The 14,217-nt window shown below is 67.1% G+C and overlaps 2 protein-coding genes across 2 annotated transcripts; one reads left to right on the forward strand and one right to left on the reverse strand.

Annotated features, from left to right (window-relative positions):
- Window positions 1-2,173: 2,173 nt before the first annotated feature.
- On the reverse strand, window positions 2,174-7,186 carry SRMS (src-related kinase lacking C-terminal regulatory tyrosine and N-terminal myristylation sites). The gene is made up of 8 exons (XM_069496045.1): window positions 6,819-7,186; window positions 5,284-5,405; window positions 4,710-4,876; window positions 4,008-4,149; window positions 3,764-3,922; window positions 3,086-3,267; window positions 2,855-3,011; window positions 2,174-2,733 (listed from the first exon to the last, which is right to left on the reverse strand). Exons 1-8 carry the CDS (start codon window positions 7,184-7,186, stop codon window positions 2,540-2,542), a joined length of 1,491 nt encoding a protein of 496 aa, XP_069352146.1. The 3' UTR covers window positions 2,174-2,539.
- Window positions 7,187-11,655: 4,469 nt separating this feature from the next.
- FNDC11 (fibronectin type III domain containing 11) lies at window positions 11,656-14,118 on the forward strand. Its single transcript, XM_069495793.1, has 3 exons — window positions 11,656-12,616; window positions 12,751-12,827; window positions 13,894-14,118. Exons 1-3 carry the CDS (start codon window positions 11,656-11,658, stop codon window positions 14,116-14,118), a joined length of 1,263 nt encoding a protein of 420 aa, XP_069351894.1.
- Window positions 14,119-14,217: the final 99 nt, after the last annotated feature.

The following is a 14,217-nucleotide window of genomic DNA, read 5'->3' on the forward strand; positions in this document are numbered from 1 at the left end:
CAATGGCCAGTGGACAGTCGGGGCGTCTTGTGGGCAGGGGTTCAAGAACCGAGACGTTCCCACGGGAGAAGCAGGATCCAATAGAGAGAAGAGAGAGGCCTTAAAAAGTTAGACAGATGGCCTGAATGTCAACTTCCAATTAGGCCAACTTCTGACCATAGAGCTCTTTGTTAAAAAATCCTTTCAGGCCGGGCGCGGTGGCTCACGCCTGTAATCCTAGCACTCTGGGAGGCCGAGGCGGGAGGATCGCTTGAGGTCAGGAGTTCAAGACCAGTCTGAGCAAGAGTGAGAACCTATCTCTACTAAAAATAGAAAAAAATCAGCCGGGTGTGGTGGCACGTGCCTGTAGTCCCAGCTACTTGGGAGGCTGAGGCAGGAGGATCACCTGAGCCCAGGAGTCCGAGGCTGCAGTGAGCCGTGGTGAGGCCACTGCACGTCACCTTCCAGCCCGGAAGGCAGCACAAGATCCGGTCTCAAAAACAAACAGAAAAAAACCAAACATCCTGCTGTCAAATTTCAGCTGCAACAAACAGTAAACATCATTCCTGGCAGTACTGAACTCTTTCATTTTCTTCTTTTACACCCAAAATACTTTTTAAGTGACTCAGACCCAAGACCAATAAGCCTTTTAGGACTTGACCATGGACAAAAGAGACGCCCTCGGAAGAGCGTGCGGACAGATGTGCCCCGCCAAGATGCAGAACCACCGCACGGCCCCAGGAGAGAAAAGCCGCGGCTGCCTCGGTGGGGCTGGGTCCAATGCAGTAGCCACCCAGCCACAGGCCTGCGGCGAAAGCCGCTGTGGACAGGAGGAGGATCCGCGGTGGGCAGGGTGGCCTGAGAGCCGCCTCCCTGGGCGAGGGGCCCCGGGAGAGACCTCCCACCTGGGCCAGACCTCGGTCTGAGCGCGGGACAGCCAGCGGCTCTGTCCGCGTGTGAGGCTCTGCCCTGCAGGGGCCACCCCAGCCGACAGAGAGGGCCGGGGACGTCGGGGCTCAGGACAGAGACAGCTGTGCAGGGGCCACAGGAGTTCCCAGAAAAGGGCGGAGGGCATGGGGGTCCCCAGAGGTGGAATTGGGATTCCCGGCGGGCTCGCCTGGGCTACAGACCCCGGCTAAGGAAGCTGGCACTGCCCTCCCCAAGACAGACACAAGGGGGCGTCCGAAGACCGTGAGCGGCGGCCCAGCCGCACCGACACCGACCCCCTCCCAGGACGGAGGTCAGGGGTGAGGCCGGGGCAGGGGTGAGGCCCTACTGGCCAGAGCCCCAGAGGCCCAGACAGACCCTGCTGCCCCCCACTGCAGGGCTCAGTGGCAGCCCCCAGCCAGCATCCAAGGACCTCTGTCCCCTCCCGGCTCCGCGCCTGAGCTCCTGCCGGGCCCACCTGCTCCCGCCACATCCGACTGCTGTGCCACCCTGCCCACCTGCCGCAGGCCGCGTTTCCCGGCCCCTTCCGTGCCGGCGCCCGGCGGGGCTGTGGTCAGTGCTGCGGCGCTAACTGGCCTCAGCGAGGGCAGCGCGGACCCTGGGCTGTGGCCCCTGTGAGGGACGCTGAGCCGGGCACGGCTGAGCTTGTCTCTGCGCTCTCTGCCCCGCAGGCCTCCGCAGCCTGGCGCGGGGCGCGAGGGCCGCTGTGCCGACCTCTGCCGGCCGCTGGTGGGTTCGCACCGCGAGGCCGACTCTGCGGTCCGCACCGTTTCCCCAGAGAGCTGGTTGTTACGCGGTGCCCGCAGCATTCACCCCACCGCCCCCAACCCCGCCCAGCCAGGAGACCGCCCTGCCGCGGCCCATCCCGGGGCCCTGGGAACAGCTCGGGGACGGCTCGCAGGCCCCTGTGGCCTGACGCCACCTCTGCCACGTCCGTCCCAGCCTGTCCGTTCCACTCAGGCCCCGGGGACTGAAACGCTTCTCACGAAGCTCCTGCGGGCGCCCCAGGGGCCCCCACTCTCTAGGCACCATGGGGCCAGCTCCCTCCTACCTGTTCTAGCCGCGGGGACCCCCTCAGCTCCACACCTGGTCTGGGTTTGGGGGGCTGAGTTGTGTGTGACGCATGCCTGTGCGTGTCTGAGTCGGGTGGTACGCATTTATTGAGTGCTGATTGTATGCCCACACGGGTTTGCACACCGGCAGCAGAGTGCCGGGGGGCCGCGGCAGGGCGGTCCCCGCACATGCGCAGCCTGGGAACCTGGCACCGGCCGCTTCAGCAAACCTGACGTGGGACTTGGGGGGAAATTGGCCTCCAGCTCTTGACCCTGGAGGGGTCGGGGGGCCGGAGCGGCAGGCTCGGGCAAGGAGGGACCACGCTGGGCCCCAGGCTTCTCTGCCCGGCGTCCCCCCAGGGCTCCACCTGACCCTTCTGTGCTGCCTGGGCAGAGGACGTCGGCCCCTCCGCTGTCTGGACGCGTGTCTGCCTCTTGTGCACACACGTGTGCGTGTCCGTGCCCGAGGCCCACAGCCAGAGGTGTCCTGTGCCCGGCTGTCCTGGACATGCTGTCCTGGGGGGCCCTCCTGCCATAGCCCGGGAGGTGTCAGGCCCCGGTCACGTCGGGGCAAGGGGGAGGCCCCGGTGGAGGACGCGCAGCCGCTCCTGCAGCGCGGCGAAGGCGGGCCGCTCCTCGGGGCTGCCCCTCCAGCACTCCAGCATGAGCACGTAGACCTCCGCCGGGCAGGCGGCCGGACGCGGCAGGCGGTAGCCCCGCAGGATCTGCTGCAGCGTCTCGTGGTTGGTCATTCCTGGGGAGGGCATGCGAGAAGGGCTGCCGCGGGGACCTCCCCCAGCCCCACCCCCACGCCGTGCCCGCCCTCGGCTGGACCCTGCAGCCTCCAGCGGCAGCCCTGAGGCCTTGGGACGCACCCTCGTAGGGACACTGGCCGTAGGTGAAGACCTCGTACAGCAGGACGCCGAAGGACCAGACGTCCGACTTCTGGGAGAAGACGCGGTAAGTGGCCGCCTCGGGCGCCGTCCACTTGATGGGGATCTTGGAGCCGCTACGCGGGGAGTAGACGTCGTCCTGGGGCGGGGAGGCCGGCAGTGGGGCCGGTGGAGCCGCGACCTCCCTCCCTGCCCGCTCTGGCCCCCGCTGACCTTGAGCAGCCGGGCCAGGCCGAAGTCGGCCACCTTGCAGGCAAGGCCGTCGTCCACAAGCACGTTCCTGGCAGCCAGGTCTCGGTGCACGATGCGCCGCTGCTCCAGGTAGCTCATGCCCTCGGCCACCTGGCGGGCGAAGCTCAGCAGCAGGGGGGTGCTCAGGGCGTGGCCCTCGGGGCCTGCAGGGGAGGGGGCTCAGGGGCTCACGCGGCAGGGCAGGGACCACATGGGGGCATCTGCCACGGCACTTCACCCCTCAGTGTCCCCTCCTCTCTAAGCTGGGGTGGGGACAGTACCGCCCGAGAAGCTGCGCCGGGCACTGAGCAAGACAGGAAGGGGTCACGTGCCCCAGTGACCCTGCAGGGCAGCTGCTCCTTGGCACGTGGCCCAGGCCCTTGTCGGAAACCAGGGGCAGAGAAGGGCCAGAGGGGAGGGGCCTGGGGCGGGCTGGGTCCACGGGCCCACGGACAGAGGCTGTGGCCCGACGGGCTGCACCCTCTGTCTGGACTCCGGCCCCAGCCCTGGACCCACAGGGCTCCGACGGTCCCTCAGCAGAGCCCAGGCCGGCCCGACCCCGGCTGCAGGGCCCCCAGCAGGGCCACCTGCATCCACCCAACGGCCGCATCACCTTTGACGGCCCTGGGGCTCGGCTGCCGGGCGGCGGGGGGTACTCACTGCCCAGGAAGGCCTGCAGGTTCCCCTTGCGCATGAGCTCGGTGACGATGTACACGGGCTCCCCGGCAGAGCACACCGCGTGCAGCCGGATGAGCCGCTCGTGCCTCAGGCTCTTCAGCGTCTCGATCTCCTTGGCGAGGTCGGCAAGCTTCACGTCGGCTGCGGGAGAGGGCCCAGCTCCAGGACCGCCCAGGCCACTGGCGTTGCTGCCCGGGGCTCGGGGGGCAGAGGGCGGTGGCCTCACCTGACCTGATGACCTTGACGGCCACGGGCACGGAGCCCCGCCACAGGCCTTCCCACACCTCCCCGAAGTAGCCTTTGCCCAGCTTCCTCCGGAGGGCGAACTCGGAGCGCGGCCTCTCCCACTCATCCTGCTCCGGGGGCTTCTGCGGGGAGGGGCGCTCAGGGCCTGCCCTCCCAGGGCCTCGGGCCCCCCCGCCCCTGCCCACGCTCACCGGGTGCTGGCAGGGCAGCCCCGCCCAACGTAGCAGGAGCTAATTGCTTTGGGGACCTAAGTGGCACCTTTGCCCAAGCCAGATATCCATCCACAAACATTCATTATTGCTCCGGCCAGGCTGCCATCGTGGGACCAGAGGAACCAGATTGCTGCCCTGGCCCCTCGGCAGGACTGGGACTGCTTGTCTGGGACAGTCCCCCGGCTCCAGCCAGGTGCTGCGCCCTGTGATTGGCGCCGCCTCCCACAGGTTCCACCTGGGGCCTGGGGCAGCTGCGGGCGCTGCTCCCCTGCAGAGCCGGGCACAGCCTGCGGCCTCCTCTCCCGACCCCAGGCCCCAGGAATCCCCGCAGGTTCCTCCGCCAGCCTCAGGGGCCGGGATGAAACCCCTGCCGGGAGCAGCCCGACCCGGACCCCGGGCAGGGCCCCCTGGGAGCTCGTCCGCTGCCCACCCCAGGACTCTGGGACGGGTGGGCGCAGGCCAGGGCCCACCTGGAGCGCGCAGGGCTGCAGCAGCGGCTGCTGGATCAGCTTCCAGTTGGCCCTGTAGTAGGCGAGCAGCGCCTCCAGGCTGGGGAAGGGCCGGCCCTTCTGCAGGTAGAGGCTGCCGTTGGCCGCCGTGGAGATTCGGTAGTGGCAGACTCTGGCCTGGGCCCGCACTGGGGAGGGTGCAGGGGTGGAGACCACACTGGCTGCGGCGGCCCCACGTCCACACCACAGACGGCCCCACACCCTGCCGGGGCCTGGCTCCACCCGGGCCTGGGCCTCCGGACGGCAGAGCCATGGGAGGAGGAGAGAGGTCACAGCAGCTGGCCAGGGGGCAGCTGGGGGAGCTTTTCTGTCAACAAAGTGCCTGGAGCAGGCACTTAATAGATACTTGCTGGGTGCAGGAGAATGTGAAGGAAGGAGAGCAGGAGGGAGTGAGCGAGCGAGTGTGGGAGATGACCGGTACGTCTCCGTCAGGCCCAGGTGGGGCTGGGTGTGAGCCAGGGGCCAGCACTGCCTGGGGATGCTGGCCTGGTGGGCTGGGTGAGCGCCCCTGCAGGGACGGCGGGGCACCGTGTACCTGACAGTGTGTAGCCCCCCAGGCTGCTCTCGCTGGGCCGGACCAGGAAGGCCCCTGGTGCATTGTTCGGGGAGAGGAGCATCTGCTGGGCCTGTGTCCGGCTGGTGCCGCCAAAGAACCAGCTGCCAACGATGGGTGTGGGGTCAGCCTGGGGGCCTGGGAGCCCCGTGACCCCTGCCAGGCCATGGGCACCTTGGCTGCAGGTCCCAGTGCCTTGCTCTGTGCTGACTCCTGGCTGGCCCAGCTGCCACCCACCTCTTGGGGAGAAGGTGCGCTGGGGCCATGGGGAGATGACACCTTCCCACATGTGAAGGGGCTCCAGGGTCCCCTCCCAGCACAGCAAGGCCTGGGGGATGTGGGCTGGGCCCCCATGCACCCCCTAACCTACAGGGGACAGGCCTTGGGGCCTCTCCCTGGGGTGTGGGCCGGGCAGCGGGCTAATGACACCATGAGTGTGCTCAGCCCTTTCATCTCCTGCCGGGTGGTCATTAGCTCTCAGCCCTGCCTGGCCTCCAGGATCTACACACTGTGGTGATTGTGAGGCCCCACCCCAGAACCGCTCCTGGGCCCTGCCTGCTGCCCAGAGCAAGCTGGCAGGTATGTGGCAAGGGCTGGAGCCCAGCTTTGCCCACCATGGGCAACCCCCCCAGGGGAACATGGGGGTGCCTGGGGTCCCTAAGAGACTGGAGGAGCCCTGGCTAATGCCATGGCTTGTCATGGGACTGCAGAGGGCAGGCCAGGGCTTAGGCCTGGCTAGGCACGGGACTGGGGCAGCCCCACTGGGCAGCACTTCCTGGGCATGATGCCTCCTGGTGGCTGCTGCCGGAGGAGGTGGCTCTGCCTGAGGGTCCCTGGCTGGGCCAGGGCCTGGCCTGTTGGACAGTGGGGACTGCAGCCGCCAGGACTCTGGGCTGACCACTGCACTGGGGGAGGCAGATGGGGTCACATCCCAGGATCTGGGTCAGGAGTTTCTGCCCTGCTGTGTGTCCACTGCACACCTCTGAGGAGCCCCTGGCCCGGGGCCCAGGAGATCTGGGGGAACAGGTGGGCCCCACCTGTGCCACTCACCAAATAAGCCTGTGGGGAGCAAGTGTGGGTCAGGCTGCACTTGCCCACACCTGGGCCCAGCTCTGGCGGTTGACTGAGTGTGGACCCATGAGGGGCAGGAGGACACGTCACCTGGCTGGCTTACCCCTCTCGGCACTCGGCACCTGAGTCCCATGCTCACTGTGTGCACCCTGGGAGCTCCCAGAGCATGAGCCCCTTCTCACCTGGTGCTGCCCACTCTGAACACCAAACTCCCCGCATGAGGGCCGGAGGGCCTGGTGATGCCTGCTGGGTGCCTGGCCTGAGCAGCTCCTTGGCCTCCAGAACTGCCCCTTCCTGCTGCTGGAGCTGCCCCTCCCGGCAGCACAGGCCGTACCTGGGTGCCATGCTGCCCCTGCCCGTGTTCGGAAGATGAGTGGCTATGGGCGTGTGATGCCCGGCTCCCTGCCAGGGGCGGCAGGCTTGGGCTCTGAGGCCGTGGTACTCACGGTTGCTCTGTGAGCGTCTCTGGGGTGGCCTTGGTGACGCAGGTGATGGGCACGAGCCCGGTGCTGTGCCCGCCCGAGAGCCTGCGGGCGAGGATGTAGGGCCCCTCCTCCCTGAGGGCGTAGAGCCGCTCCCCGCAGCTGACGCTCAGCTCCTCCGCGCTCCGTGCTGTGAAGTCGTGCAGCGCGCGATAGAGCTGAGTGCCCGGCACCAGGGGGCTGCAGGGCTCTGCAGCGGCAGGGGGCTCTGGCCCTGCGTCAGCAGTGGGATCTGGAGGCCCCGGGATGCTGCCACCCGGCTCACCCGCCGGCCAGACCTTGTCCCAGAAGGAGGACAGGAAGGTCAGCCGCTTCCTGAGGAAGGGCTCCATGCCCTGTGCTGGTCGGCCCGGTCACCACGCCAGGCTGTAGGCCCTGCCGGGGCAGAGCTGAGTGCTGTGGCCCTGGGAGTGGCTGGGACTCCGGGGAGAAACTGGAAGGGCCAGTGGGATGGCCGGGGCGGGGTCCAGGAGCTCCCTGCCGCGTCCCTGCCCACATGTGCAGGGGGGTGACAGGTGACACCGCCCCTGCAGTCATTCCAGAGGCTCCCGCCTGCTTCCGGTGGGTGTGCAGACTGGAGTGGGGTGGGGCTGGCAGGAACTGGCAACCTTCTTTCTCCCTCCGCCCAGGCCAGGTGTGTGGCAACCCCAGGACAGGGGGACACAAGGGCACCACCAGCCTGGCAGCCACCCCTGGAGAAGTGGGGTGGGGGTGGGTAGCTGCTGCACGGCGCCAGCTGCAAGCTGGACTTGTGTGAAAAGCTGCCTGGTTGTTTCCATATGGGCCAGATCCTGTATTGATGACAGCCTGAGACCCCTGGGAGAGGCAGGAGGTGGGCTTCCAGTGCCCCCATTTCCACACCATGAAATGAAGGGCCGGTTGCGGGAGGCTCAGGGTGGGTGCACAGAGCCTCGGCAGAGGCACAGATGACGTCATGTGGCTTCTGGGCCACCCAATGGCCAGTAGACACCCAAAGGCCACTGTGGCCAGGACATCTCGTCCCCCAGCTCAGGGATATGAATGAACTGGGAAGCCAGCGTGCCGGGAAAGGGCCGTGGGCAAGTCCCCTCTGGGGCCTACATCCCCTTCTGGAATTGGGGCGGGGCTAGGGGAGAAAATCCCAGCCAGCCCAGGTCTGGGGCAGGGTCCTGGGATGGGCTGGGGTTGGAGAGGGTCCTGGCTGCAGGCCCGCCCTCCCTCCCCTCGCTGGCCTCCCCCAGGTGGCCCCCTTGGTGTGTGGTGGCCTTCATGGCCCCTCAGGCCCCTCTGTGCCTGCTGCAGAGCCCCACGTCCCACCCCCGATGGATGCCCCAGTGCTGTGGCTGGACCTGCCACTGAAGAGCCACTTGCCCGGCTCGGAGCTGCAGGTGACTTCTCTGAACCCTCACATCTGGGGGACGGAGTGTGAGTTCGATGTGAGTGACAGGGATGCACTGGTCCTCATGGGCCTTGTCAGAGGGAGCTGCCCTCCCGGCTGGCACAGTGGGACGGCTGGGTGAGTGGCCAACCTCACCAGGCTCTGTGCCAGGGAGACGCCTGCCAGGTGGGGCTCAGGCAGCTGCGTGCACGGGTGAGACTGGGGTGCCTGGAAGGGCCCGGAGCTCATGCCTGTTAGTCGTGGAGTCATCCGTAGAGGGAGAAAGAATTCTCCAAGTTTAGGATATACACAGGTCAAAGTTTATTTTCCCAAGGGGAAAAAAAAAAAAGATATATACATAGAGAGATCAATCAGGCCAGAGAGGACTGCCCAGTGGAGAAAGCTTGGTAGGGAGCCATCCACCCCACCTCGACCCTGCACCCACCCCGTTCTTCACCCACCTTGACCCTGCACCCCACCCAGTCCTGGCTGCAGCCCCATCAAACCCTCAGCCCCTGGTGGGCCTCTGCCCTGGCATGTCCCCGCCCCTCCACCCTGCCAACCCCTGAATCAGTACTATTCATCCAGCCCACCCCATCTTTCTCCTCCAAGCACCTGCTGCCGCTTGCTCTGCCCACAGCTGGTTTTTGCCCCCTCCTCCTGGGTGGTCCTCAGCACCCTTGAGAGTCCTGCACACCCCTTCCCTCCCCACCACCTCCGTCTGGGGCAATGCAGGGCAACCCGTGGACAGCCCCTCCCCTGCTCTGCCCAACACCCCCATGAGCTGTCTCCCCCGTGGCCCTAACTGGGCGGGGGGGGCAGAGGTGTGGGGGGAGGGCCGTTGGGCGCAGGAGTGCTCTGGATGGGTCAGAAGACTGGGGCTAGAATCTGGCTCTCAGACTCACCGGCCATGTGCCTTTGGGGACGGGGCTAACCTCTCCCTGCCTCAGTCCTTCCCTGTCAGAGCACTGAGCCAAGCGAGGACACGGAATGGGGTGGAGGGGCCTTCCTGGTTCTGGGGGGCTGGCAGCTGGGGTTCTGCTGTGTCCGTGTCAGCTTTGCTGCCCCTTGCCCGGGTCGGGTGTCTGCAGCTCACCCCCTCGCCCCCCAGGGCCTGACCTCACTGACACCCTCTTGGCCAGGGGAGCTCTGTCCCCTGGGGCAGCAGACCCTAGTGCTCCCTGCTCACCCTGGCGGCTGCAGGCAGATCCGTGCACTGTGCGGCTCCATGAACAGAACACTCTGGAATGGGCAGTCGCAGCCATGGAGAGACCAGTGGCCGTGGGGACCTGCAGTGTCCACACCAGTGTCAGTGTCCTGGTGCCATCTGGTGACACCACTGTTGGTGGGCACTGGGAGAAGTGTACACAGGACCTGTGTTATTTCTTACGACTGCATGTGAATCTACAATTATCTCCAAAATAAAAGTGTAACTTGGGTGGGGCTGGGAGAGCAGGAGCGCTGCTCCGCCTCCAGTGCTCCTGCGGCGGCTGCAGAGCCGCGGGGTCGGGGCTGGGTGGCCACCCCAGCGGTCGAGTCCAGCTGGGGGTACCAACGGGATCGGAGGGCCTCGTGGAATGTTCTGGGGGCTCCCTGGAGCTGTCTCCAGACCCGGCTGGGGGACCAGGTTGGGTGCCTCCACACCCGCCCCCCAGGTCTCGGCCTCTTCCTCTCCCGAATTCCTCCGAGGGGTTCCCGAGAGCGGCTCGGGTTGGATCGTCCAGCAGGAGCCCCCTTCCCGGCGCCCAGCCGGAAAGGCCCCGGTAGGGAGCGCCGTGCCCGCAGGACCGCCGGTCCCGACCCCGCATTCGTGGAACCCGCTTTCAGCCCGGCCCGCGGCTGGGCGGCCCACGGGGGCCCCAGGTGGGGCGCGGGTCCCGCCGCCCGACGGTTCCCGGTGCTGCGAGCGGCGGGCGGCGCCGCGCTGGGGACCCGGGAGCCGCGGCCGGTCCTGGGCAAAGCGCGTGCGCGTGCACCCCGCCGCGCTGGCGCAGGAGGCCCCGGTTTCGCGGCCCCTGCGTTGGGAGGCGCGACGGGGGCAGTCTCTTCTCTCACCCGACGCCGTGGGCTCCCTGCCCCCACCCCAGCCGTCACAGTGGCCCGCGGTCGCCATGGCAACCTCTGGCCTTCGAGGCGCTGGCCTGGTGGCACCCGGCAGTGGCCTCGGTTCCGTCCGCTGCGCGAGACAGGGCAAGTGGGGGTGGGGTCCGGCGGGGCGCTGGCATGGGGGGCACCCCGCGCTGGGAGAGGAGGTCTCAGGGCTGCAGCGGGGGCTCAGAGCCACCTTCCCCTGGGTCACGACCAGCCCTCTGCAGTGCTCCGGGAGGGGGGCTGGTGGCCACTGGAAAGTCACGGGGAGCCGCGGAGCAGGGCTGCCCTGGTGAGACTCGCCGGGGCTCCCGGGCCTGCTCTCAGCTTGCTCCTCACCCCAGCTGGCCTCTGTGCTGGCCCCCCCACCAAGAAGGTCAAGGCTCAGCCTTTCAGGAGTCGGGCAGACTTGAGTCCGAGCTTTACTGCCCACTTCCCTGGCAGTTCTCATTTGTGATTTTTCCAACCAACCACCCTTGGCTGTGACAACCTGGACTCTCCAGGGGATGCCATGGCCCAGCCCTAGGGGCTGCCTCCCCCCAGGGGTGGCTGGGAGTGGGGACGGTGGCCAGGGATGCAGACCTGTTCTCTGGGAGCCTGGAGCCAGCTGCACCCAGCCCCTCGCACCAGCACCCAGAGCGCAGAGGTCCAGGGAGGGGTCAGGCTCTGGGGCCCCAGCTGGGCTCAAACCCCTGAAGCAAGAGCAGGTGCCCAGGCTGCCATCTGTGAGGTGGGGCTTTCCTGGGAGCCAGGGAGCATGTCAGGAGGCCCCGGTAGGCACGGGCTTGGCGAGCAGGTGCCAGTGCCCTCCTGTTCCCAAGGCTGCCCTCCGACTGCCACAGTGGTGAGCTGTGGAGAGTCCCCAGGGGAGGACCTAGGAAGGACAGTCCACCAGTGTCCCCAAGGGGGTTCCTGCCACGTGGGGTCACACTGAATCCTCTCCATAGCCCTGAGGGGCACCAGTGCCCCATTTCAGATGAGGAACTGAGGCCCTGGCCAGGCCACATGTTGGTCAGTGGCTGGGGCTTCTGCCCGGATGTTCTGGGCCCAGGGGCCACTGTCCTGGCCCCACCCTGTCTTGTTGCTGCAAATGGCCACTGGCCCCTGGAACAGGCTCCTTGGCCCTCAACACGCACTTTTGTCCAAACCACAGCCTGCCCTCTGGCCGGCCCTCCAGGCAGCCTCTTCCCCGAGAGACAAGCCCTGAGGGAAGGATGGAGGCCCAGTGTGGGGCAGGAGGCCTGACGCTTCCCCTACCCACAGAAACCCTGTCCCGAGCACGCCCCTGGGTGGGTGGCAAAGGCCAGCCTGGCTGTGGCGGCTCATGCCTGGCCCTCCACCCCCAGCTCCTAGACCATGAGCTTCCTGGTGACAGGCTTGGGCCTGGATGAGATGAAGCTGGACAGTCGCCAGCCCTTCCTGGACCAGGAGGAGGCCGAGGAGGCCGAGGACCAGCAGCTGCTGGAGCCGGAGGCTTGGAGGACCTACATGGGCCGGCGCAATGCGCTGCAGGAGTTCCTGACCACGGACCTGAGCCCCCACCTGCTCAAGCGCCACCATGCCCGCTTGCAGCTGCTGAGGAAGTGCTCCTACTACATCGAGGTCCTGCCCAAGCACCTGGCCCTGGGGGACCAGAATCCACTGGTGCTGCCCAACACCATGTTCCAGCTCATCGACCCCTGGAAGTTCCAGCGCATGAAGAAGGTGGGCACGGCGCAGACCAAGATCCAGCTCCTGCTGCTTGGGGACCTGCTGGAGCAACTGGACCGCAGCCGCGCCGAGCTGGACGCCCTGCTCGAGTCGCCGGACCCGCGGCCCTTCCTGGCGGGCTGGGGGCACGTGGAGCAGCGGCTGGCCGACCTGTCGGCCGTCATGGACAACTTCCTGGCCATGATGGTGCCGGGACGCCTGCACATCAAGCACCGCCTCGTGTCCGATGTTGGCGCCACCAAGATCCCGCACATCCGGCTCATGCTGAGCACGAAGATGCCCGTCATGTTCGACCGGAAGGAGTCGGTGGCCCACCAGGACTGGGTCAGTCTGCGCTGGTTCGTCACCATCCAGCCACCAGCGCCGGAGCCGTTCGAGCTGCGCTTCAAGCTGCTGGACCCACGGACGCAGCAGGAGTGCGCGCAGCACGGCATCATCCCGGTGGCCGCCTGCACCTTCGACATCCGAAACCTGCTGCCCAGCCGCTCCTACAAGTTCACCATCAAGAGGGCGGAGAGCTACACGCTGGTGTACGAGCCCTGGCGGGACAGCCTCACCCTGCGGACCAAGCCGGGGCCTCCCAAAGGGCCCGCCCCCCGCTGGCTGGGCAAGCCCGGCCCGCCCCTGACTGCACCTTCCTAAAGATGATTTTCTAGTATTTATCCACTAATAAAGAGGAGCAACCTACTTAACGTTTCACAGGCAGCAGCGGGTGTGTTCTTCCTGGCTCTGCCCCTTCAGTGCCTGTGTCCTCGGGGGGCAGCCAGGGCTGGACCTTCCCAGGGCTGACCCCGGAGCAACAAGCGCCAGCTCCCGCGGTGAGAGCTACTCCGCGGGGGCCCAGCCAGTCCCCCACTTCCGTCCACTCCGTCACCACAGCCAGGCTCTGGCTTTCTTGACCCACTTCCTGGGTGGGGGGCTCCTGGGGGGCTGGCACTCCTGGGTCCTGTCTGGGGACAGTCGCAACCCTGGTGCTAGCGCCCCCAGCTTCCTTGGAGCCAGGGTGCCCATGGCCAAGGCCTCAGCAAGAGAATATTTTATTTTTAAAATAAAGGATAAAAGTCTTCTCTTCTCCCCAAGAAAAGCTGAAGTTCATGGGCACCCCCATCTTGAGTGGTCCTACTGGCCAGTGCTGAGGCTGCTTTTCGGGTGGCCATCCCTACAGCCCCCGACTCCCAGCCCCACCGTTGCCTGGGGAGCCTCCAGCCTGGTCATGTGACCAGGGGGGAGCCGACAGCTCGCTCCCCAGACGCTGTCCGGCTTGACGCTGTGGATGCCTGGCTCTGCCCGCCCCACGGTGGGCCACGCCACAGTCCGGAGGGATGGCACCTTGCACCCAGCACACGGCCGCCGTCTTCCGGCCACCACTGCAGCCACTGGGACCTGCTCTGGGATGACCGGGTCTGGCGGGCACAGGGCAGGCAGGGACAGGGAGCCCCTATTGACAGTGGGGTGGTTTGGTGAGAAAGGCCTGGCTCCCCCCAGCTCTGTGGGGGTGTCCCATGGCTGTGGGCTCCCTGCCCTCCCTGTGGCTGTGGGGAGTCACTCCTGAATGTCCCACAGGACAGGGCCACCCCCAGAGTCTCGGGCAGGGTCCTTGCGCTGCCCAGAAATGGCACCAACCCCAAGGAGAGGGGCAGCCTGGGTGGGGGTCACCCGCCACCCCATGCTCTGACCACTGCTCCCCACCGCCCTCCAGATGGTCCAGATGCTGCTAATGCCCCTTCCTCCCAGAACCCCTCTCACCCCTCGCCTAGAGGCCCTTTCGTGGTTTCCCGGAAGCCCCTCCCCTCCGTGGAGAGAAGCATCTTCAGGGCAGCAGGCATCGTCCTCCCCTGCAAATGCCCAGGCCACGGAGGCCTGTGAGGGCCCTTTTCCCCACAGGGACGCTGCAGCCCCTCCACAGCGGGGCCCCCCCGCAACTCCAGCGGCAGCCGGGCCTGGGGGCCACTGGGGACCCGGCCACCAACCAGCCAGATGCTGACAGAATCCCAGGCCCAAGTCGGCCTGGGGGGTGTGCAGTACCTGGGACAGCACACTGGGGGGCCCCCCAGCACCCGGAACTGCCCCCCAGCTCCCGGCAGAACCCCCTCAGCCTCCACAGCCTGAGCCGTCGGCCACAAAACGGGGGCCGCCCCCCATGGGCTCCGGAGTCCAGTACCCCACAGCCCCTCCCCAGCCAGAGCTCGAAACACCCAGAGGTGAGCA

Source organism: Eulemur rufifrons, chromosome 20 (genome assembly GCF_041146395.1).
Source record: "Eulemur rufifrons isolate Redbay chromosome 20, OSU_ERuf_1, whole genome shotgun sequence".
Taxonomy (NCBI): Eukaryota; Metazoa; Chordata; class Mammalia; order Primates; family Lemuridae; genus Eulemur; species Eulemur rufifrons.

Excerpts from the sequence above, each read along its gene's own strand:
- SRMS (XM_069496045.1), bottom strand. The coding sequence starts at position 7,186 with ATGGAGCCCTTCCTCAGGAAGCGGCTGACCTTCCTGTCCTCCTTCTGG. Across the intron at positions 5,406-6,818 it reads GAGACGCTCACAGAGCAACC|CTGGTTCTTTGGCGGCACCA; the intron begins GTGAGTACCACG and ends CATCGTTGGCAG. Across the intron at positions 3,923-4,007 it reads CGTCAAGGTCATCAGGTCAG|CCGACGTGAAGCTTGCCGAC; the intron begins GTGAGGCCACCG and ends CCTCTCCCGCAG.
- FNDC11 (XM_069495793.1), top strand. The coding sequence starts at position 11,656 with ATGAGCTTCCTGGTGACAGGCTTGGGCCTGGATGAGATGAAGCTGGAC. Across the intron at positions 12,617-12,750 it reads GCCCGCCCCCCGCTGGCTGG|TGCCTGTGTCCTCGGGGGGC; the intron begins GCAAGCCCGGCC and ends CTGCCCCTTCAG. Across the intron at positions 12,828-13,893 it reads AACAAGCGCCAGCTCCCGCG|GGACGCTGCAGCCCCTCCAC; the intron begins GTGAGAGCTACT and ends TTTTCCCCACAG.